The sequence below is a fragment of the Notolepis coatsorum genome (genome assembly GCF_963971535.1).
Source record: "Notolepis coatsorum genome assembly, chromosome: 11".
NCBI classification, from domain to species: Eukaryota; Metazoa; Chordata; class Actinopteri; order Aulopiformes; family Paralepididae; genus Notolepis; species Notolepis coatsorum.
In genome coordinates, this window is record NC_140175.1 from 98,269,819 (window position 1) to 98,296,216 (window position 26,398).

The window sequence follows — 26,398 nt, forward strand, 5'->3', positions numbered from 1 at the left end:
CAGGGCGGTAGTTGCCTGGGTCTAATTTGCTGCCCTTTTTGTGCAGAGGGGTCACCCTCGCAATTTTGAAGTCCTTGGGGACGTGTCCCTGTTTTATGGAGAGGTTTATTATGTGTGTGATGATTGGGGTGATGGCGGCTGCTGAGTCTCTGAGGAATTTGGAGGGGATGTTGTCATGGCCAGTGGCCTTGTTAGGTTGGAGGGCGCTCAGTTTATTGAGTACCTCATCTGTTGTTACCATTTCCAGCTTGAAGTCGTCCTTGCGGACCCCTAGGTTTTTGTAGTAAGCTACTATGTGTTCTACCCCATAAAGCCCTGAGTGGGAGGGTAGTTTGTTTACCAGTGTTGTGGCTATGTTTGTGAAGAAAATGTTTAAGTAATTGGCTACATCCAGCTTGTCTGTGATGAGCGTGTTGTCCGTTTTTATGTTTATGTTTGAGAATCTGGTTTTACGTTTTTTACTGCATCCTAGTTGATTATTGAGTAATTTCCAAAGTTCACGTGGTTTGTTTTTTGTTTCAGTTTTGTCATTGATGAAATTCTTTTTTGCAGTTTTGATCATGGAGTTTACGTCGTTTCTTAGTCTGTTTCTTTCTAGTTTGAGTTCAGTCACGTGGGCTTGGAGTTCACTGCTCGTGCTTTTGAAACCAAGCCATGTTTCTTCAACCAGTGTACCATTGAGTTCATCTGACCAGTCCAGACTCTCCAGTTCAAGGTTGAAGGCCTCGCTAGAGTAGGTTTTGAGGTCTCTAGATGTGACTGTTTTGTGGCAGCCAGCCTTTTGTTTTAGTTTTTTGCGGGTACAGAATATCATATAATGATCACTTAACCTGCATGCTATAACCCCTTTATTGGAGATTTTGGACTTGTCGGAGGTCAGAATGAGGTCAATGGTAGTCTGAGTTGATTCACATACATGTGTGGGTTGGGTGATTAGCTGGCTGAGGCCGTGCAGATCACAAAACCTACTGAATGACTTGAAGACGGGTGCATCTTTTCGTTGCATATCCGTGTTCCAGTCTCCAATAAGAATTTTGTCTACATCCTCAACTCCAGCTAAACACCCATCCAGTGTATCATAAAAGCCACTATGATCTGGCGGCCTGTAGACTGTGCCAACCAGTAGGGATTTCGCCCTTTCTAATAGGATTTCCACCCATACAGTTTCAATTGATTTATGATTCAGGTCATTTCTGTTGATGAATTTGGTGTCCTTGTGTATGTACACACAGACACCACCTCCATGTTTGTTCCTATCATTCCTGATTATTGAGTAGTTCTCAATCTCTATCTCTGGATCTTTTACAGAATCGTCAAGCTTAGTTTCTGAGAAGCACAGTATGTTTGCCTTACCATTTATGAATAATTGTTTGATTTCATCCAATTTGTTTTTTAAGCTGTTAATGTTAATGTGAAAAATGTTCAGTCCATTGGCGTTGGTTATTTCATTGATGTTGGCAGGTTCGAAGTATTGTTCGTTTGTGATCTGTTCCTCTGTGTGGGGCTGGGGGGCTTTGTTGTTGTGGGTGGGAAGGGGGGAGGGGGGGGTCGGGTCCCGCGCCGTGCTGGAACAACACTACTAAGTCCACGCACACTTGCTAAGGTTGCACTAGTTACTAAACGAACGAACTGCTGGGTAATGCCTAGGGGTGGGAATCACCAGTTTCATCATGATACGATACGATATCGATTCTTTGGACAACGATACGATATTTGCCGATATCACAAAATCTCTCACGATACAATACGATACGATTAGATTCAGGTGCCTGCGATCGATATGAGATGATATCATATGCCCATTTAACACAATCAGTAACATTTAGATCAACAAAAAAAAGGTAATGAAAATATCATTTGACATTTGTATTTTTGAGCTCTTCCAGACATTTAAAGGAAAATCAATCTATTGTTTTTAATACAAATAGACCTCCTGTTCACTGTAAAGTGCCACGTTTTTATATATTGAGCTTTAAACTTTAAGCTACATTTTTTGGAACTCAAAACTCACAACCTCCCTCTCCCAAACCGTTCCTACAACAATTTGTTGATGTTGCATGATCATGTATAGGCCTACATTTATTATGTATTATATTGTTTATGTTTAAATAACATTTAAACATCAAACTCCTCTGACCTCATCTGGTCTTTCCAAAGACACACACACAGAAAGGGAGAATGCTATGCTGTAACATCTACACACACGGAGCTACTGCTGTTGTTCTTGGGCGGATATGAGACTCGCCACAGGATTTTCAAAATAAGAGTATCGATATGAATCGATCTTATTACATCGCATCGATCCGATTCGATTGTTGATAATTACATCGATGTATCGATCTGGATCGATGTATCGTCCCACCCCTAGTAATGCCGCACACGAACGAACTGCTGTAACACGATTCACACTAAAATGACGACTCTTTACTTCACATTAAGCTAAGTCGAACTTGACGTTACTGCATTAACTCTGACACTTTTACTATTCACTTCGCACGTTAGGTTCACAACACTCTGTTTAGACGAACTGCTTCACACTACATTAGAATCACACATCACACTACTGCTGCTGCGCCTTCCACGATATATATACTTAAGTGGCTTTCTAGTGCCAAGCCTCAGCTCTCGTCTCGAATCAATGCGCCGGCACCAGGCATGTTCCAACATGCCCAGACTCGCCTTTGAACCTGACTTCAGGGGCGCGTTGTCTGGCGCCGAGAACGTCAAGGGCGTTATCCAATGAGGAAAGTGAATATTACTAGGATTCAAACGCAGGCTTAAAGGGAGATAACTTATATATATAAATAATATACAAGGTATATAAAACAATAAACGTAGATTCTCAGCTTTAATCTGGCCCTTCACAACAATTACACCTGGGTAAACTGAGTCCATTCTCTTCGGATCAAATAACAAACTCAGCAAGGCCGATGGCTTCTCAGTTACAGTGGGTGACAATATTGTCACAAGGAAAGATGAAATTACATACCTAGGTTCCATCCTAGAGGCTAATCTTTTCTGTGACAAAATGGCATCCAATGTAATAAAAAAAGTCAACCAACGAACTAGATTCTTGTACCGGATCTCCTCTCTGGTAAACAAGAATACCCTGAAGACTCTGGCAGGAGCACTCATTCAAGGGTACTACGACTATGCTTGCACCTCATGGTACCAAAGCACCTCAAAGGCGCTAAAAACAAAATTACAAACATCACAAAACAAACTGGTCAGACTACTGCTAGAACCCACCTCACCCCTGCCCACTTTGACAACCTAGGATGGCTTAGAGTAGACGACAGAGTACAGTAACTTGCAATGGGCCTGGTCTACAAGATACACTACACGACTAAGGTACCCATGTACATGTCAAAATACTTCCCAAAGGTCAGTGAATACCACGACCACAACACCAGAGGGAGCTCCACAAATCATGTTCAACCCAGATTCGGCTCAAACAAGGGACTAAACACGTTTCGCAATTATGCCACATCAATGTGGAACGCGATACCCACAGCTGTAAAGGAATGTGAATCACTACCCACTTTTAAAACCACTCTCAATGAGCACCTACGGGAGACTGCAATTCGAAACTGGTACCTGTAAATGTCCTAACTCAACCCCCTCCAATGTACAGTAAATGTCCTAACCCAATAATACACGAGACCCTCTTCTTGGGACCAAGTAAGGTTTCATCGATAATCCAATGTACAGTTACCCCCCCCCCGCCTACCCACCACCCCCCCCCCCCCCAACCACCTCCTATGTACAGTTACCCCCCCCCACCACCACCCCACCCACCCAACCACCTCCTATGTACAGCCCCCCCACCCCACCTACCCAACCCCCCCCCACCCCACCTGATCCAATGTACAGTTTCTTCGTCAAATGTATATACTCTCTTTTTTAAACTTTTTTTGTATCACAAACAGTACTGTATTTGTAAATCTGGTATGTCATAAATGTATAGATGTAGCAGTATACTGTCTATCTGTATGTCATGTATGTCATATATGTTATGATGAATTGAAAATGGGGGACCTTGATGTAAACAAGATGAAAGTCTTTCTCTGGTCTGCATCCCCTTAGCAATTGTGTGTATTGAGCTGTACTGTATTGTACCCATTCTGCATTCTATTCATAAAGTTTTCAATCAATCAATCAATCAATCACATTTATTTATTTTATTGTATTATTATTTGAGATAGATTTGAGTTCTACTTTTCATTATGAAGTAGCTAACGTTAGTAGTTTGGTAAAAGTTTCCCCAACACGGAGTATCCTAGTGGTACAAACATTAACCGTTTGGTAGTGCGGCAGTGAAAGGGTTAACCTCGTTCCCACTTGTATCTCCTCGGTGAGATAAACAACAGCTTATCACCTCTCCTCTCACTCTATTGTCTGACTGGCTCACCCTGCACTACACCTCTCCTCGGTGAGATAAAAAACTGCCTCCTCTCCTCTGACTGGTTCATCTGCACACTCCTGGGTGAGATAAACAACTGCCTCCTCTCCTCTGACTGGTTCATCTGCTCACTACAATCTGCATAGTTAATTGTGGCGCCTCCTCTCGTCACTTCACCTGGACTCGAACCCACTGGCATGGCACAGTTCAGCGGCATCATCATGTGTTTTCAAGTCGCACGCTGCTTTCCCTTTGCTGTAATCATTGGAATGATGGAATATCATAACTTTTACGATGAACAACCCGAAGAAGAAGCGTTTTGGTTAGCTAGATAACACGAAGACACCGTGTTGGTAAGTTAAATTCCATAAAAATTCCCTCATACTTGTACAACGAGCGTTTCGCGGAGGACCAGTTCACAGTTAATTATGGGATTTGTTTTAACCTTAAAGGAACACTCCAACATTTTGGGAAATTAGCTTATTTGCCATCTACCCTGGAGTTACACAAGAAGATACATACCTTTTTCTTCTCTGTGCATGCAGTAGGCGTAGGAAGACGTTGGGAACAAGGCTAATGGAGGAACCTACTTCAAGTGACTGACGCTAAGCTAGGCTAACGGTGCGCGTCTTCCTACTCCTACTGCATGCACAGAGAAGAAACAGGTTTGTATCTTCTTGTCTAACTCCAGGGTAGATGGCAAATAAGCTAATCTCCCAAAATGTTGGAGTGTTCCTTTAAGTGAATTGTTGCTTCTATCTGTTATTTTGACAAACACGTGGATTTCATAACGCATCTAACATAATGTAAAATGACAAATGTTTCCACTGGAATATCCAATTTCCAACCGAAGGATCCAAGTTTTCGTTAAGTCTCGTGTTTCGATGGCGAATTCGTGTAAATAACGCGAATAACGTTGCAGTTGTTTGGCTAAAAATAAAACAACGACGATCTGTTGTTGATTGATTGATTTGAAAAATGTATTAACAGATTCCAGAATGGGTACAATACAGTACAGCTGTTAAGGGGATGCAGACCAGAGAAAGACTTTCGTCTTGTTTACATCAGGGTCCCCAATTCATCATATGACACACACGACATACAGATAGACAGTACTGCTACATCTATACATTTATGACATACCAGATTTGCAAATACAGTACTGTTTGTGATACAAAAAGAGTCCAGAAAAGAGAGTACATTTGACGTAGAAACTGTACATTGGAGGAGGTTGGGTAGGTGGGGTGGGGGACACACACTGTATAACTGTACAAGCAAAACTGTACATTGGAATATTGACAACCATACTTGGTCATTTACTGTACATTGGAGGGGGTTGGGTTAGGACATTTACAGGGGCCAGTTTCGAATTGCAGTCTCCCGTAGGTGTTCTTTGAGTGTTTTTTTAAAGTGGGTAGTGTTCACATTCCTTTACAGCTGTGGGTAGGGCGTTCCACATTGATGTGGCATAATTGCTAAACGTGTTTAGTCCCTTGTTTGAGCCGAATCTGGGTTTAACATGATTTGTGGAGCTCCCTCTGGTGTTGTGGTCGTGGTATTCACTGACCTTTGGGAAGTATTTTGACATGTACATGGGTACCTTGGTTGTATAGTGTATCTTGTAGACCAGGCCCATTGCAAGTTGCTGTACTCTGTCGTCTACTCTAAGCCATCCTAGGTTGTCAAAGTGGGCAGGGGTGAGGTGGGTTCTAGGAGTTATCAGTTTAATATCTGACACATATATTAAATAGATGTTTGGAGCAGGGAGATGGAGAAGGGGCTCCGTCCACTCCACGCATCGACCTGGTCTTCAGGACCTCCAGGGACGGTGCCCCCCCCCCTAACTCTGTCACAATAAATGTCACCATAATAACAAATCACGGTATGTGAGTGTGTGTGATTCCTTTAAGCCCGACGGCCCGGTACATTATTGGCCGAGATTCATAATCATGCCATAAATGTATCAATAGTACAGATGAATGAATGAATGAATGATATTTATTGTCAACGAAATGTAAAATGCAGCCCTAGGTGCTAACACTTGGTAAGATGTGTGTACTGTGTATGAAAAGAAGACTACAAAAAACAGCAGTGACTGCTCTCAGCTGTTTAACACGTGAAGACCTAGTAGACACCATCACCAGCTGTAGGTTGTCTGAAGTGCAGTGTTACTATGAACGTTCACTAGAATGCAGGATTTAAAAAAGAAAAATGAATTTTTGTTCAAATCCTGCATTCTAGTGAATTTTCACTAGTCCATTGATTGGTCAGTTTTTATTCGCGTTGATTTGACCTTATTCTCCTGCCTCTCTGTTGATGTGACTGTTGTGGATGCTCTGTGCGATAGGTTTGCACAGTGCAGTAACAATGGAACGACGAGGCTCCCATCTTAATGTATCCTGATTCAATGAAACAAGAACAACTAAAGAACGGCGTTCTGATGAAAATGTTAGATGAAATGTTGCTTTGTCCCTCCGTTACCTTTTGACTCAAACACACATTCATCTGTAATCTGCTGTTCCTTTCAGTTGAGGAGGAGACTCCTGAAGAACCAGAACTACAACCAGAAGAACCCCGACTCCTTCCAGAACCCTACGTCTACAACCTGAAGAACCAGAACCAGAACTACAACCAGAAGAACCCAGACTCCTTCCAGAACCCTACGTCTACAACCTGAAGAACCTGAACTTAGAGCTGCCGCGGTATTGATGTTTTCCTTACCGCACAAATTTGCGAAATATTTCCTACCGCCACGGTTATTACCGCACGCACACACAAATAAAAAAAAAGTTTGAATGCATTTTTTTTTAGTAGTAGTCTACTCTTTATAGCATATAGCCTGCCTCTAGTCTAAATGTCTATCTTTAGAGGATGACTTTGCAGCATGAATATTGTTTGGGATTCGGCAAGCACACATTCGTTATTGAAAGTGAAACACGGATTCGTGCGCCGTTCACTCGGTGTCGCGGGCAGGGGTGGTTACCCCCCCGACCCTTTCTTCTTCTTATTATTATTATAAAGTTACTACTTTATAATAAAAGCATTCGTTTTGTGGCATTAACGTTATATAGTTACACGTTCAATAACATCAGCGTATTTACCGGACCATAGCAAGGCAAGCAATACTCAATTCATATCTCAGTTCCTTTCTTTGCTCAGAGCGTGCTGAGTTGTCCCATTCTGCGGTCTGTTAATAAAGTTTTCAATCAGACAAGTGTATAGAACGAAGGGCTTTTATTATAACATTCGTTGCAGACAGTAAAATTGTAACTGAGGGGTTACAAAACCCTGACTGTATTAAAGATTGTGATAGATTAAACCACTGCTAGTTATGTACTTTAATTACTGGCCAGACAGTACATCAAATATAGATGGTGAACACTCACAAGAACACGGCATTGACAAAGAAATAGTATTTGAGGGTATTTTATTATTATGCAACATTAGGTTACAGAATGAGAATTAGGGTCGCGCTTGTATGGCGAAGAATATGCGTAAAGTCAGTCAATAGCATGAGTCACTAAGAATAGCAGGAATCCTACGATGGGTCTAAGTTGACACCAACTGTCGTATAATAGCAACTATAGAAGGCAACGCTGGTACCGCCTGGAGACAATGGGTTCCCTCCGGGGTGTAAGGCCTTGAGGGTAGAGGAATGTTCGGATACTCAGTCTGATTCAATGAAGAATAAAGAGACTCCACGTACAGGAGTCGGTCCTTGTAAATCCCACGATCAGCAGCAAAGCAATAGTTGTAATCCAAATGCTCGATAGCACTGATGACAGCTAGCCAGCCTCTGTCCATGAGGCCAGCCCGAGTGGTAATCCTCACGAGGTTGAATCCCAAACGATAGTGGAAATCAACGAGGCTCTTCTCCGGGTAACACGTTCCAAATCAATATAATCCAACCAGTAATGGTTCTGCAATCGCCGACGCTGGTTCTCCTGTGCACATGTGCAATGGTTCTCTGACTAGGCCTCCTCAGGTGTGGGCGACGTATTTAGGCCACACACCCTGGCTAAGGTACACTAGCTAAAACACGACGAACCGCTGGGTAATGCTACACACGAACGAACTGTGGCCGCACGATATACAATAAATGAACGACTATTTACTTCACATTAGATTAGGTCGAACTTGACGTTACTGCATTAAACTCTGACACTTTACTATTCTATTCGCACATGTTCTCAACGCACGAGTTGCTCACTTCACCACGATGAACTACGTTGGCTTGTTTAGATGGACAAGCAGGTGCTCGGGGTAAGGTGGGTAAGGGTACTGAACGTACTGCTGTGCGCACCTTGCGCTGTATATATACTTAAGTGATTATCTAGTCCCAAACCGCAGTCGTTGTCTGGTATCAATACGCTGTCTCCGGGCATGTTCTGACATGCCTGAACTTGTCTTTGAACCTGACGTTGGGGGCTTGCGAGCTAGCGCCTAGGGCGCTGTCCAATAAGGAGAGCGAATATTACTCTGGTTTGAACGCAGGTAAAGGGATATTCCGTGTATATATAAATAATATACAAAGTATATCAAACAATAAAGGTAGATTATCAGTTTTAATCTGGCCCTTCACAACAAAAATCATTGTCTCGTTTAGTACTCGTGAGGAGCGATGGTAGTCCACTCCGGCGGGGAGCTAAAGCTAACGTTATTAGCCGTGTTGTGATGAGCTCTGATCAATGGCTGACATTTAGGACGTAAAAAACTAATACGCGCTTGCCGATTGGTGGTAACACACTGCATGACGCTCCAACGTGTGACGCGTCTCTCTTCTGACCAATCAGTGGTCTGCAATGTTTCACGTGACTTTTCTGGTACCCAATAGGGTCGCTTGGAACCTTGATAGAGGAGTAGGGTATATCTGCAGAGCCGCAAGCCCAACGAGAGGAGGGTACTTTATTATTGTAACTGAGGGGTACAATTCCCTGACTGTATTGATAAGTATGGTATTATTAAACCACTACCTCTTGTACTTTAACTTCTGGCCATCCAGTACATGATATAGATATGATGAACACTTTCCCACCTGATGAAACGAAGTCCACACAAATGTATAAATCGAATATTTTATATAGCAAAGGGTATATACAACGTTCACTTAATGACATTTATGATTTGAAATGCACTTGTATGGCAAATGAGTATTCGTAGGTAAATCAACATTGAATGTCCAATCTCTGGTTACGCAGGGAGTAAGTATACAACCCGGTTCTTTAGGGAACTATAGCGATGGTACTTAAATGATTATAGCTGGATACCCTAAGGGGGGGGGGGGGGGGGTCCCGCTGGTTGTAAGACAGTAGGAGGGGGGGTTAGAAGAGCCGCTGGCGGTATCCCATCTGGCCGACGATTTCTTGGGAGAATTCAGAGTCCTGAACACGATGCCCACAGAACCTCGGTCCGCAGATGAATACAGCTGGACCCTCTGGTGGACGGTAGCTGCCGGTCCACAGATGAAGAGACGTGAGGCGACCTCACTGGAGTAGAGCGCCGTCTCACCTGGACTCCTCTCCGGGGGGTAGTTCCAACACTCAGCAGTGTTGGCCGTTATCCATGGAATAATCAAAGCACCCAAAGCATGTAGATAATCCAAGCCGTGGAAGGCTCGCCGTCGTCCGGGTAAAGTAATCCAATGTACAGGTCCACTCGTCCTGGCCCGGAGCTCCTCGGATGCAAGCACCACACGTGGTCTGCCCAGCCTGGTTAAGACTCCAGATAACGTCAGGAACGATGGGGGTACTGCTCACTTTATAACTCTAACCGAACGATGCACCATACATAATAGACTATTATTAGCTTAATAGAAATACGTCCAACTCGACGGTATAGTGCCAAACTATGACAATTCAACTATTAATCCACACGATATCTCAATGCCTATTCTGAGGCCAAGTAGGCCTTACTGCACCACACGTGCGTCGTGGGTGAGGCTTTGCGTCTGTTACTTAGTTGGAGGGTAAAGAACTAATGGACTAAAAGAAAGTTCTACTTTACTTGCGCCATATATATATGCGCTGTGAACAAATAGTACCATTCGTATTTCGCCAGACGTATTCCTACGCGGAACCGGGCTTGCCACGACATGTTGGGCGGCACGATTGAACTTGAACCAAGGGGCATGGCTGCTGGCGCCAGGTTCTCGTCCAATGGTAGAATGAAACTATTATGGGCTGTTTAGTAGACTAAAGGGATATTCAGTGCATATTGTACAAGGAATATACAGGGGATATCAAACGATATACAAATACTATTAAATATATATCCATAAATAAATATATATATTTGGTTTAATCTGATCCTTCACAACAATTATTATTATAAAAAAACAGCGGTGATGCGGTATTCAGCCTACTCTTGCGGTGGCCGTGATGTAACGGCGATACCGCGGTAATCGCGGCAGCTCTACCTGAACTACAACCAGAAGAACCCAGACTCTTTCCAGAACCCTACGTCTACAACCTGAAGAATCAGAACTACAACCAGAAGAACCCAGACTCCTTCCAGAACCCTACGTCTACAACCTGAAGAACCAGAAACCAGAAGAACCCAGACTCCTTCCAGAACCCTACGTCTACAACCAGAAGAACCCAGACTCCTTCCAGAACCCTACGTCTACAACCCGGAGCCACAATCTGCTTCAGAATCATCCTTGGAACCAGTTTGAGAGCCGCCGCTGGTACCGATATCGCCACCGATATCTATATCTCCACCGATATCGCCACCGGTATCTATATCACCACCGATATCTATATCGCCACTGGTATCTATATCTCCACCGATATGTATCGCCACCGGTATCTCCACCGGTATCTATATCGCCACCGATATCTATATCTCCACCGATATCGCCACCGGTATCTATATCACCACCGATATCTATATCGCCACCGGTATCTATATCACCACCGATATTGCCACCGGTATCTGTATCACCACCGATATCTCCACCGGTATCTGTATCTCCACCGATATCTCCACCGGTATCTGTATCTCCACCGATATCTCCACCGGTATCTGTATGTCCACCGATATCGCCACCGGAATCTGTATCTCCACCGATATTTCCACCGGTATCTGTATCTCCACCGATATCGCCACCGGTATCTGTATCTCCACCGATATCACCACCGGTATCTGTATCTCCACCGGTATCTGTATCTCCACCGGCACAACACACGTTTGCTTATTAAATAGATTGTTGCATTCTATAATATAATAATACAAACGTTTCAGTACCTCTGTCTGAAGTCTGTCCACAACTCCACAGTCCACACGCATTTCCTTTTGTAAAACGTCAACACATTGACAATACTAACGATAAAAACTAATGGTGAACAGATTAACAATGCAAACAAATATAATTTCTAAACGTAATAAGAAAAGTGACGATAAAGTTGTTTAATTGACGGGAGGAAAGTTGCTAAAGTCTATGTATTGTGACGGGACCGGAACAAGTCTACACATGGTAGAAGTAACCGGATATGCCGCCCGCACGTTTGTGCAAGTGGAGAATAGTTTTAAACAGAAACACAAGTCAGTCTGCCTAAAGATTACATTTATAATTCACTGGTCCTACAGTTTTAAACAGAAACAAGTCAGTCTACCTAAAGATTACATTTATAATTCACTGGTCCTACAGTTTTAAACAGAAACAAGTCGGTCTATGTAAAGATTACATTTATAATTCACTGGGGTCTAAAAAAAGAAAAGAAAAAAAGCAGTGTCGAATAGATATTCAACACTGAAGCCAGAGCAGAGAGTCTGCAGTTACCACAGCTCGCCACTAGAGGGTAGTGTCGAATAGATAATCAACACTGAAGCCAGAGCAGAGACTCTGCAGTTACCACAGCTCGCCACTAGAGGGTAGTAAGTAGCATAAGGCCAAATAATATGGGAGAGTCAGTAAATATGATTTCATACTAATATTTCATAAAATACAGTAACAATAAGGAATGCTTCACGAATTTGCGTGTCTATGCTAAATTTATTGTATTGCACTGCACACTTTTTCGAACTGTATAGTAATCTTGTTTTAGTAATCTTATTTTATTCTATGCTAAATTTATTGCATTTATTATTGGAAGCTGCTAGTCGAGGGACCACAATAAATAGATTTTCACTCGCTTTTTTTTTTATTATTTTTTATCCACTTTTTCTCCCATCCCAATTTCGTATCATCCAATTCTACCCTCCCCTGTCTCGAACGCTGTTTCTTGCCTCCCACAAGCCGGCTGCAATGTGGACGAAGCCATACATTACACGAGTCCCCTCCGGTACTCGAGGTAGCAGCCGTCGCATCTTTTCACCTGCACGGCGTGATCTTTCAGCGTCAGGGGTCTGCGCTGTGGAGGGACGCCGCCCCCATCGCGTCCTGATTCTACTGCGCAGGCACACCAACCGACCTGTAGGAGTCGCTGTCCACAACGTCCGATCCGCACCCATCAGTTTTCCCTCCCCCTAATACTGCCAATTGTATTAGTATGAACGGCCAAACTGAAAACAATGTGGAGAGCTGGGCTCGAACCCAGCGTCTCCAGCATTGGTGGTGAGTGCCTTGCCCACTGCACCACCTAGCCGCATCCAGTCGCTTTTGTGATAGAGATGTATATTAATGGCAAATCCATACAAAGACTAGTTTGGGGCCCTAGATTAACATAGCACCTCTACATGGGTATTCCACAACTCGATCAGTGTACAGTATGTAATGGGGATTCGTTTCCATGTCACGTCTGAGGCGGGATTCGGAACAGGCGACTCTCTGTCTGAGGTGAGATTCAAGACGCCATCTTGGCCTCTTTGCCCCCCCGGGCAGCCCCTCCTCCTTGCACCGCCCAACAGAGAGGAGCTACTCTGTGTAAAAGTCTAAATGTCTTATTTCATGATCGACAGTCCGCGGCGGTAGAAAAAAATTAGTAACTGAGTTATAATACAATATAAAGTACAATGCAGAAATGGGACGAGGTACAACCTAGGGTACGGTGCAATGAGGTCTGAGTTGTAGTGCAAATGGAGCCGGCAGACGAGCGCGCAAGCGGAATTTTTATTTGCCATTTTTTTATTGATGAAAACGCATAATATGGTTTTTACCTATACATTCGGATCAGCAGTTCAGCACCTGCACTGTTGGTGGGTGAGCCTAGTAAAGGATGTCGCATTGCGTTCATCTTCAATGAATGGACCAATGCAATAGTCTACCAAAGCCCCCCCTCTCTCTCTATATATCTCACACACACACACACACACTTCAGAAACAAACATAGTATCAATGAGAGCATCAATAATACACCTGTGATGTCTAGTAAAAAAAAATATTTGGGGGGCCCCCCCCAGTGCCTAAGCTACCCCCCCCCCAGCTACGCCCCTGATGGTATGTGCCACGAGGGCACCCCCATCTCTCCGTTACTATGCTTGAGTTAGGGCTGGGCGATATGGCCTAAATATGATATCACGATATTTTCTGACCTTTCGGCGATACACGATACACATCACGATGTTTTTCCTTTTTTCCCCAAACAATTCATTATGAGGCTTACCAAGACAGTATTTGAGTTTGCAAGCGAACATTAAAGACAAAAGACTCATGCATTTAGCATTTTTATATTATATATTAGATTTAGATTATTGGATTCTTAGATTATATATTTAGCATTTTAGCCTTTCGTTTTTTTATATTAGATTAGATTTAGATGATTAGATTACATATTGTAACTATTTATTTATTTACATGTATGTATACATTTATTATTTGAACGGCTTAAGGCTATATCTGTACTTGATGTTTGTTTGTTGTGTTGCATACTTGAAATAAACTTCAATCAAATCAAACCCCCCCTCTTAAAAACAAAAACCTGTGTTTAACCTAGCCATCTATAAAACATCATGCTAAAACTGTGAAACAAATGTCCTACTCCCCTAAAGAAAGAAATACATAGCAAACATGACTCAGTTATCCAATAGTGCTGCTGCTTTTTATTTTGTTAAAATCTTTTAGTTAATAAGACTAAAAGACTACAATATATATGACTACAAGGGCCAGAAGCCCACTTCATGATGGCTTCCTGTCCTCTCATTCCATTTCCGGTTTTCCGGTTAACGTTACATTTTCAACAACAGATTGCTGCTAATTAAACACTTCATGGAAACGGAGTAACGTTAACGTTATGTCGAGTTCATACGTGTAGTGTAGTATGAACTCCACATAACGTTAACATTACTCCGTGTCCACTGTTGCTGCCACTGTTGCGTCGCAGATGGATGGTACACTCTGTTAGCTCCGTAGCTAATCCGCTCATAAACTAACTTACAGATAGCAGTATCGTTAACGTCGGAGCTTACTCCTGGGTTTCAGGGGGCATCCCTAGCACCGAGCCACCGCCTCTCTGTCTCTGGCTAGGTGTGTGCGCTTGCGTGCGTGTATGTGCGTGTAGATGACGTAATTTTGGCAAGTGTGTGTGTGACTGACTTTTTTTTTCTGCGAGAGGGAGAGGCGAGAGAGAGGAAAGCATTTAGCACTGCGCTTGTAAGTCTCATCTCAGCCGTGGCGGCCTCTAACGTGAGGGAAAAACATCACGATATCCGCGATACGTTTAAAACGTGTATCGTTAATGAACTGTACCCGATATTTATATAATATCGTCATATCGCCCAGCCCTAGCTGAGTAAATTGTAATGAAGCAACAGATAATATACATTTCTTTTATTTGACTGTGAATAACACCATTGACCAGACGTGAAAGCTCATTCTGCACCTTCTTGAGATAAAGTGTACTAAAAATCTAAGCAAGTGAATAAAGGGCAGATGATTTACAGTTTTTCTTTGTAGATACAGTACTGAATCTTTCCAGCCGGACACATGCAATTTGAAATATGAATATAGAATATCGGGCCTATAAATGACCTTATTATGGCCAAGTCATACATCTATGGGTTGGGCCAAATCTCCTCTAGGCTCTTTCCAATGGCAGAGTTAAATCTGGATTTAATACCACTAGGTGCCTGTTACAGGGCAGCAAAGACTGTGAATGAAATCTACTGTAAGTACAGTTACTTTCGTATAATGTCCATATCTCTGCCATTTTCACCAGATTTCAACATGTTTTTTTTGTAGACGTTCACAGAAGGGTAAAGAAACCATATACGTTGTATTTTATGGCAATAACATTCAGGTTTGTTCGACCCGTGAGATATAATCACAAAAATAACATCAGCATCTTTTGCATAGAATATTTTAGCAGCTTTGACAGGCTGGTGTGAGCGACGTCCATCGAAAGCCCTGGGTCTCCTCTTTCTTAGGACTACAATGATTTCATGACGGCGTCATTTCCTCCCGTTTCCGATGCAATGCGCAGAGAAATGTATAAACTCATATTTCGCTAATAACACTTAAAATCATAAACAAACGTAGTGCTGAAAATATACACGTTGACTGCTGTTTTGACAGGGTTAGGGTCTTTACTATGGCTACATTTGAAAAAGAAACGCAACATTAATTAATATGGATTAATTGATCTATTTATTACGTGAAATGAATATATATATATATATAAGATGGGGGCTTAAGGGGTTAACAATTCAGGACCATTGGTACCTTCATGCAAAGACTACTGATGTTGCAAACAAATCTGTAGACTCCTGTGAGTGCCTATGCAGCACAGTTGTAATGTTTTCTACCTAGTACATTCAAGTCTAATAAATAGTTTATTTTGTGATTGATCTCTAATAATTTTTACAGTCTAGTGTTTAACAGCCTGTCTCCTCTTCTCTCTCCTCTCCTCTCTTCTCTCTCCTCCTCTTCTCTCTTCTCTCTCCTCTCCTCTCTTCTCTCTCCTCTCCTCTCTTCTCTCTTCTCCTCTCCTCTCTTCTCTCTCCTCTCCTCTCCTCTCTTCTCCTCTCTCCTCTCCTCCTCTCCTCCTCTCTTCTCTTCTCTCTCCTCTTCTCTCTTCTCTCTCCTCTCCTCTCCTCTCTCCTCTCCTTTCCTCTCCCCTCTTCTCCCTTTCTCCTCTCCTCTCCTCTCCTCCTCTCTCCTCTCCTCTCCTCTCTCTCCTCCAGCTGAACTATGCAGACATGCTGAAGCGTGTGGAGCCTCTGCGTAACGAGCTGCAGAAGCTGGAGGACGACGCCACAGACGACCAGTCGAAGGCGGAGGAGGTGGAGCAGATGATCCGAGACCTAGAGTCCAGCATCGGCCGCTACAAGGAGGAGTACGCCATCATGTCGGAGGCCCAGGCCATCAAGCCTGACCTGGCTGCGCTGCAGGCCAAGGTAGCATCTGTTGGCCACATCTAGCTGCTAGTCGACATCACCCGCTCTCTGAATGAATGAATGAATGAAAACTTTATTTAACAGATTGCAGAATGGGTACAATACAGTACGGCTCAATACATACAATTGTTAAGGGGATGCAGACCTGAGAAAGACGTTTGTCTTGTTTCCATCAGGGTCCCCCATTTTCAATTCATATAGACATATATGACATACATGACATACAGATAGTCAGTACTGCTACATCTATACATTTATGACATACCAGATTTGCAAATACAGTACTTTTTGTGATACAGAAGGAGTCAAGAAAAGGGAGTATATACATTTGACGTAGAAACTGTACATTGGAGGAGGTTGGGTGGGGGGGGTTGGGTACATTGGGATATTGACAACCATACTGGGTAATTTACATTGGAGGTGGTTGGGGGGGGGGGGGGGGCGGGGGGCACACTGTATAAACAAGTAACACTGTACATTGAGGGGGGGGGGGAGGAGACACTGTACAAACAAACACAATTGTACATTGAACTATTGACAAAACCATACTAGGTAAATGACTGTACATTGGAGGGGGTTGGGTTAGGATATTTACAGGGGCCAGTGTTGAATTGCAGTCTCCCGTAGGTGTCCCTTGAGAGAGGTTTTGAAAGTGGGTAGTGATCCACATTCCTTTACAGCTTTGGGTAGGGCGTTCCACATTGATGTGGCATAATTGCGAAACGTGTTTAGTCCCTTATTTGAGCCGAATCTGGGTTTAACATGATTTGTGGAGCTCCCTCTGCTCTTACGGTCGTCCATGTGACTTGGCTTCCAAATCCCCTTAAATGTTTATTTCTTTTTGATCTACTTTTTCTCCTCCTTTTTTCTGTGATTTTTCTCCCCATCCCAATTTACCTCTCGTGCCAATTCTCCCTCCCCTGTCCTGATCGTTGCTCGCATATGCCCCCGACTGGCTGGTTGTAGGAAGGATAGAAGCCTTGCATCATATGTCCCCTCCGGTACACAAGGAGGCAGCCTGTCGCATCTTTTCACCTTCCAGCGCGGACTCTCATTTGGCGAGGAGTAACGTGTGGGAGGCTCACACTGCCCCCGCCATTTTCCTGACTTTGCTGTGCAGGCACCCCAACTGACCTGTAGGAGTCGCTGTTCACAACGACCAGATTACCACCCATCGACTTCCCACCCATGACGGCTGGCCCAAGCCGGAGGCAACGCAGACAGCCAGATTAGAACCCGGTGTCTCTTGCGTTGGTGACGAGCGCAATGTCCGCCGCGCCACCCAGCTGCCCCTTAATGTTTATGAAATGGATCATAGCGGCAAGAAATATCCAAAGGTAGTGACTAGGGCTGTCCCCGACTAAGGATTTGGATGGTCGACTATGATTGGCCAAAATTTGCCGTTAGTCGACTTGGTCGACTAATTTCTATTTCTATTTTTTTTAGGTATAATATTTTGAAAGAAATAATTTTTTTTTTTTTTTTTTTATCATTCCATTTGGGCTGTGGGGGTGCTTAATGTCTGAAGGAGTCTACTGAAGGCTTCTTGTCCTCTGCAAAAGCATGCAATTGTTCCACTGATGGATACATCTTGATATTTGTCTAGTCTAGTGTGTTCATTAGATGGGTGAAATCCTCTTTCAGTGCCTCTGTGCCTGTTTTCGTAGGCAGTTAGCCTCTGGTATGCGTGCCATTAGCGTTAGCCACGCTTCTAGGCCTCTTTTCTTTTGGAAAGAATGATACCCTTTTTTTTTTTTTTTTTTTTTTTATATATATATATTCGACTAAGAGGTTGGCCAGTCGACAACGGCTCCTTTCGACCGATTAGTCGACTAATCGACTAATAGGGGTCAGCCCTAGTAGTGAGTGACCATGTCATGCTAGCTCACTGGTAGAGGGGGTAGATTCTGTAACACATTTAAGCTGTTTTAAGATAGTTTAAATTTGATGCTGTGGGCTAACAAGGGTCCCTTGACTTCTCACCTTAAGATATCTGAATGAAGATGGGTTTGTTCAACCGTAAAATATCCTTCCTCCAGTACATAATTTTGTTCACAACTCTTAACTCACACAGAGCCACACCCATATGCCCGAATTATGGCTTCTATGTCAGCACTTTGCGAACGCTTAAATTCTATCTTAAATTATGGCTATGGGCAGGGCCGTAGCCAGGGTTTAGAAATTAGGGAGGTCCATTTATTTTTTTGGCCCAGACCGGCCCACTATAATCGGTCGGCCACCACCCACCAGTACACCATCCTTACGGTCCCCTTAAATATGCGTACCTACTGTACTATTCCCCCCCCCAACCCATTACAAAGCTGGGTAGTAAGTGCCATGGACAAGTGGACCAGTGTACTCACTCGCTCTTGGCTGAATCTTGTTTTGGGTGGTGATGTAAAAACACCTGCATCATAGCAGGCTCAGGATGGGCAACGTAGTCTATAGCCTGTTCATCCCTGTCTCTCTCCTCCACAACCTGGCTTGACTAGACATAAGGAGAGAGATGATTACAATTAACTGGTACATTCAGGTCCAGAATTGTTGGAATCCCCTGACAAAGATGTGCAAAAAGCTGTACAATTTAAACAATACCATACTGGTAATGAGAAAATAGTTGTTTATTCAATGAATGCATGGAGCAGTTCCATCTTATTTCATTTGATACTAACTACTCAGTTCATACAGATTTCAAGTATTCAAATATCAATGATGAATATTGCATAAGGTTTACACAGTTAATAGATCACCTTCTTGTTTTATATTCATCTTATATGGCAATTAAATCAATGGTGTGTTTGTTTGGGGAGTTTGACCTATGTGCCTACCACGTGAAGGTGCATGATCAATGGACAGCACAAAAACAATTTGTGTAGGTGGAGACTAGAGCTACCACAGATAGTAATAAGTTATTAAGAGTAAGTAATCCATACCATATATATCCTAATAGTTACCTTATTACCATACTTGGCTGAAAACAAACTTTGCTGCCTGTTGTGAATGTGTTTTTCCCTGTAGGCTAATACATAAGTAGGCATACATTTTTGCAGTTGAGGAAAAATTTGCAGTTGAGTAGGCTATAATGTGCTGTGTTTTTATGTCTTCCATCGAGGACCACCTTGGAAATAAGTGTTAATGCTTGTTAATGAATGCTTTTAGGTGATATCCTCAGGAATACAAATTGGTCAAGATCATTTGTTTTTATGATGTGTTTTTAATTTCCAAATAAATCTAATCAAATAAAAAAGCAGTTTTTGCAGTTGAGCTACTGGTGTTGTATATTATACAGCCTTTTCATGCATCTTTATCAAGGGAACCCTTATCCTAATGATTTAAAAAAATAATATTATGATGATACGATATGGACCTAGTAGTTGGGTCATCTGTGGCACTTCGTTTCTCAATGGATTTTTTAAAAAGGCGGGGGAAATTTGTGAGAGACCAAAATCCAAAATGGCTGCCGTGGAAATTAACTTTTTAATGGTTTGACCTACAATGATGCCCAATACATGGTACCAGCCCCCTCTCAGGGCGTTTTCACACCTGGCTCGTTTGGAGCTGTTGATCCGAAACCTGGAGCGTTTACCCGCTATTTCGGTTCAGTTGGGCATATATGAACACAGCAATCACATTCTGTTGCGGAACAAAACAAGCGGACCGAGACCACCTGGAGAGGGTGGTCTCGGCGCAGTTACAACCGACCCCGAAGCGGACTTGTATGCTGTGAGAATGCAATCGATTTAGCAAACCGACACAATAATAATAATAGTGAGCCGTGGGTCAACGTGGAGCAGCGATGACTCGGTACACTGCCTCGTTGATATTTGGGCATTCGTCAGATGCTGGAGAACACGCAAGTGTACAGAAAGTTTAGTGACTGTAGTGACGCTGCAACAGCAGCACCGTGCGAGACAACACCTCCTCTCTCTCTCTCCCTCTCACTGACTCTCTCTCTCCCTCTCTCTCGCACAGAGAGAATGAATGTGGACTGTTCCATCAGAGGGGGGAGCTTCGGTGGTAATGTGAGTGGCTACAGACCGCTGCACTTAAATATAAACATTAGTCTACCTGGAGACTCAATGAGGTAATTGTAGATGTCGCCATAAGACGCTTCTGGCCATTTAGTGGGATCATTGTTTCATTATCCTGGTCGGCTGAAAGGACACTGGCCACCGAAGCTCCCCCCTCTGATGGAACAGTCCACATTCATTCGTGCGTCATCTCGCGTCTCCAGACTCTGTGGCAATCTGCGCATGTGCATGGGTAATAATAGGTGCTTTAAAATGGGCTTTTTCGCTGCCGATTTAGTTCTGATCGATTAGGAATGGCTCGCGCCGTGTTCAGGAGATTGAGGCGCATAAAAGACTATTCGATCATGTCTCTAGCACCCCCACAGCCGTATCTGCAACCACTTACATCACGGCTCTCATCCACATTCATTAATTTGCTCCCCCGCTCTCTCCTCCCCGATTTCAATGTAATGCGGATATTCAGGGTTGGGGGGGGGGGGGGCACACCCCAAAATCTGACCAATGAGTGATAGTTTGCTCGCGCGTGCGTTTGTTTTGGTCCGTGTGAACACAGCCGTGTGAACACAAACGAACTAAGAATCAAGTGCAACAATTGTATCATAATAGTCCCTGAATCGGAACAAAGCAAACGAACTACAGGTGTGAAAACACCCTCAGTCATGTACCAGCCCTCTCTCAGTCATGTATACCAGCCCCCTCTGTCATCTACCAGCCCCCTCTCAGTCATGTACCACAGCCCCATCTGAGTCATGTACCAGCCCCCTCTCAGTCATGTACCAGCCCCTCTCAGTCATGTACCAGCCCCCTCTCAGTCATGTACCAGCCCCCTCTCAGTCATGTACCAGCCCCCTCTCAGTCATGTACCAGCCCCCTCTCAGTCATGTACCAGCCTCCTCTCAGTCATGTACCACAGCCCCATCTCAGTCATGTACCATAGCCCCATCTCAGTCATGTACCACAGCCCCCTCTCAGTCATGTATACCAGCCCCCCTCTCAGTCATGTATACCAGCTCCCTCTCAGTCATGTACCAGCCCTCTCTCAGTCATGTACCAGCCCCCTCTCAGTCATGTACCAGCCAGCCCCCTCTCAGTCATGTACCACAGCCCCCTCTCAGTCATATACCACAGCCCCCTCTCAGTCATATACCACAGCCCCCTCTCAGTCATGTACCACAGCCCCCTCTCAGTCATGTACCAGCCCCTCTCAGTCATGTACCAGCCCCCTCTCAGTCATGTACCACAGCCCCCTCTCAGTCATGTACCAGCCCCATCTCAGTCATGTACCAGCCCCCCTCTCAGTCATATACCTGCACGACTGGCGGGGGGGGGTGCTTAGTAAGAGATGTGATTGGGCCAGCCCAGTGTCAGTCAGTACCAATGGGCCGATGTCTCAGCCTAGTAGTGGGCCGGTCGTTGACCCAAAAAAAAAAAAAGATTTATAAAAAAAAATGTATACTTTTTTTTTTTTTTTTTAATAGTTACAAATAGTTACCGAGGTCCGGACCTCGGTGACCTCATAGCTGGCTACGGCCATGGCTATGGGTCTAATGCACCCGTCACTTATCAATTACTTGCTTGCAGTCAACATGTACGAAACGGATAGTTTTTTCATTGGTACATTTTTACGTTTGATACCGTTTTGTATAAGAGCAGGGCTCTACGCTAACCTTTTTCACTAGGGGCACAGGTGCTCCTAAATGAGAAAATTTAGGAGCACCCAAAAATATTTAGGAGCACAGTGAAAATATGTCAAGTAACAGAGTTTTTTTTTTTTTTTCAAAAATAAATGTATATTTGTACTGTGCGTGCATGTGCAAACGGGACACATCTGTGCAATAGCACATACCACCAAAGTCACTGGCCCACTGTGTGCGTGTGTGTGTATCATCTGCGTGTGCAAACGGGAATGGGACAGACATTTGAACTATTAATTAAGTGATTAATGCCTACTATGGCAAAGTTGTAGCCAACAACTAGGCCTAATAAGAAAGGCAGTGATATTGAACAAAAAGGAGACACTGGCTTTACAACCAGGGCCATCAGTAGAGGGGGGAGCTAGTGTTGCTCTTTTAGAAAAATAATCCTTTCAGGGTTGCCTATTGAAATACTGTACACCTCCAGTACAGTAGTTTGCGTGTCAGGTTAACCATTGATTGACAGTCAATTCTGCCAATTACGACGTCACACCGTTGCACTCTGGCCGTCCGGCGCTGCAGCTGGACCCTATTGCCACACCGCTTGCACTCTGGCCGTCCGGCGCTACAGCTGGACCCATTGCCCACCTCTGCGGTTGATAACGCTAGCCAAGTTAGCTGTACACACATACACAGTGGGCCAGTTGTAGGGGTGTAACAATGCATCGCAATGCATCGATCCTACTTTGCAATATTTACAAAACATGACATTGTTTTCGAACTCTAGCCATGGGGAAATGTTTAGCCAATTCACGTTAAATTTGTATGTCTTCCCTCCGGCTCCAGTGGGTGTAGCTTCGCTAGCTACAGTGGCTACATTGGGTGCTACAGTGGGTGTAGCCTCGCTAGCTTGGCCAACTTCGCTAGCATGCTGGCTAGCGTCAGTATCTTGGTTAACGTTAACGTTAACCATCACCTCTGTAACATGAGCTGCCTCGCCTGACTTCTCATTCTCCGGTATCTTTCGCGCAAAATAAAAATGAATGGGCTTCGACATGGCTGTATTATTGTTTGACTCACACAGTGACGCAGCCGCTGATCATTACTTTCGGTTTCCAGTCGCGTGACCACAGGAAACTACTGTGATTGGAACGTTTATGCGGCTGTGAACTGTGGGACTTGTAGTTTTTTTTTTTTTTTTTTTTTTTTTTTTTTGCACAAATCTCTCCAACATTCCAAACATCTCTTTCCACATCATTATATTCAATTTCCAGGATTTGCCTTTTTCTTTTTTGTAAGAACATTCAAAACATGTAAAGGACTCATACAAATACATTAATAACTGACATGGAAAATAAAAAAAGACTTACGAAAAAAGAAACATACTATACTATACATTATGCGTATACATTCCTGATATATATACCTTGCATGTAGACCGAACTACCTTCGAGCAGGTATGTGCTGCATCCTCTATCGGGATGCCACCCTTCTCCATATTGCATGTGAGAGAAAGCGCCCCAGACATATGCAGTTGTGCATGATAACATGCATGCACGCATGTCTCCGACACATGTATGTGGGTACGTGTATCACGTAAGCATGTGTACATGCCTCATATGTGTGTGTGTGCATCTTCCTGGTATGTGACTGTACTCCTATTTCTTGTGTGTGTTTCGTATCCATGTGAGTGTATATCTCAGATGTGTATATATATGTGCGTCTCAGCTACGTATGTGTGTGTCTCCTATATACATGTGTATCCCCCTTATGTGTCAGTGAAAGCTTATATTTCAACTATGTGTATATGTAGGTATGTGTATGCCTATTTCCTATAAATGAGTATGTGCATGTATGTGTGCCCCTGACGTGTATACCTTATCCTTGTGTATATGAGTGTGTGTAAACCTATTATGTACACATATGAATATGTGTATCCTAGATACTTGTATGCGGCTATACCTGCGCACATGTGAGTGTGATAGAGACAGTGACCGTTCCATAGACACACCATCCGGACATAAAATATATGTACATATATACACAATACATTATAAAGCACAAGTACCATCAGATCAAATCCCCTTTTTCATATTCATCCTTGATAATATTGTAATCCCATCTTAATCATTTGTCCCCAGACCGTTCAGTCAGGTGTAGAAAACTGTCCCATACCTCAGCGAAAATATCCTCTCTCCCTGCGACTCTATACGTCACCCTTTCATATGATGCTGTCCGGAACATTAGTTCCATCCATTCTTTAAAAGTAATATCAACAGGTGATTTCCAATGTCGTAATGCAATTCTACATCCTGATATCATGGCCATTCTATACCACATTCCCCGGTATTTAGGCAGTTTAATCCCTTTCGGTACTATACCCAAAACACATGCCATTGGGGCGTTATTTATCTTCACATTCAAGACCTTACTTAGGAATATCACAATTTGATCCCACATTTTCCGGACCTTCTCACATTCGTACAACATGTGCAGTAAAGTGCCTGTCTCCTTCTCACATCTCCAGCAGATGTCACTGTCCCTTAATTTCAGTCTGGCCAGTTTACTAGGCGTCCAATAGCTTCTGTTCAACACTTTGTAAAAAATAAGTTGTGATTGCGCCTCCCTAGAGAATTTACTCCATTTGGACACCAGTTTCTCCCACATTTCCTCAGTAATATCCTCACGTACATCGTTCTCCCAGCTCAATCTCAGACCCGCCAATTTGGGTGCATTGTATTCTCTTATAACATCATAAAATCTTGACGCACCGCCTTTCCTACGCCATCCTTTATAGAATATTTCTTGAATTGCAGTAATCGGGCCACACTTTGGTCCTCCTATTGATGACGATATACAATGTCTAATCTGTAGGAATTTATAAAAGTTTTTATTATCTATATCAAAATCCTCTTTAATATCCTCAAAAGGCAAGACCCCATCCTCCCCGGCTATATCCCCTAGTACATGTATCCCCCTTTTAATCCAATCGTCCCATATGACTGATTTCTTACCAATCTTTAGTTTCTTATTATACCATATAGAGGCTCTCGTAGTTAAATATGGGCTATCACCAGTCATTTTGTGCGATTGATTCCAAGTTTCCCTGATAAATGCCATTAAAGGGTTTTTAAAAGGTATAGGTCTGTCTGATTGTGTCAGGAAGGATTCCAGAGATGAGGGATATATCATTTCCTCCTCCATCTTGACCCAAGCAGGTGCCTCCTCAGACGAGTGATTCAGTTTGGAGAGCTGGGAGAGCGAGAATGCATAGTGATACCAGTCTAGTTTAGGCAGGGATAAGCCGCCATTTTCCTTTGCTGCATACATTTTGGCCCGTCCAAATAGCGGCCTTTTGCCCCCCCACAGATAAACATTAATGACTTTGTCATACTGTTTGAGTAATTGGGTCGGGAGAGTCAGCGGCAACATATATAGGATATAATTTAATTTGGGAGCCAATATCATTTTTACTAGGTTTATCTTTCCCAGGAGGGACATATTCATTTTGGCCCAATTCTGTGTCCGAGCACTAATGTGTTCGATTATAGGGGCAATATTGGTTTGCATCAACTCTTTCAGACCTGGGATCAGCTTTATTCCTAGGTATATCAACCCTGACGGCATCCATCTGTATTGCCACCCCCTTCTGATATCAGGGGGACAACATTTAGAGAGAGGCATTGCTTCTGACTTGCTCCAGTTGATTGTGTACCCAGATATTTCGGAGAAGGACTCGATAATAGTTCCAATGACCCCAGCTGCTGTTCGGGGATTGCTGGATACCAATAAGATATCGTCCGCATACAAAAATAATTTATGTTCTACCTGTCCCGCTATTATCCCTTTGATGTCCTGATTAGTCCTTAGTGCTATAGCAAGTGGTTCGAGGAAGAGCGCAAACATTTGGGGAGAAAGCGGAGAACCTTGTCTCGTCCCCCGCCCTAGGTTAAAGGGCGAGGATACGATCCCGTTGGTCAATACTGATGCCATCGGATTTGTGTATAACAGTTTTACCCACCCGGTAAACGATGGTCCGAACCCGAAGCGCTCTAGTGTGT

General features: G+C 43.5%; 1 protein-coding gene across 1 annotated transcript in view; it reads left to right on the forward strand.

Moving 5' to 3' along the window:
- Positions 1–4,632: 4,632 nt before the first annotated feature.
- Positions 4,633–26,398, forward strand: part of LOC311237207 (cytoplasmic dynein 1 heavy chain 1-like) — a gene marked incomplete at its 3' end in the record, with an annotated part of 33,986 nt that continues 12,220 nt past the window's right edge. The window contains exons 1-3 of the mRNA XM_084325016.1: positions 4,633–4,755; positions 6,931–7,104; positions 16,460–16,672. Coding sequence (XP_084181142.1) covers positions 16,475–16,672 — 198 coding nt within the window. The 5' untranslated portion in view covers positions 4,633–4,755; positions 6,931–7,104; positions 16,460–16,474. The remainder of the gene's footprint in view (positions 4,756–6,930; positions 7,105–16,459; positions 16,673–26,398) is intronic.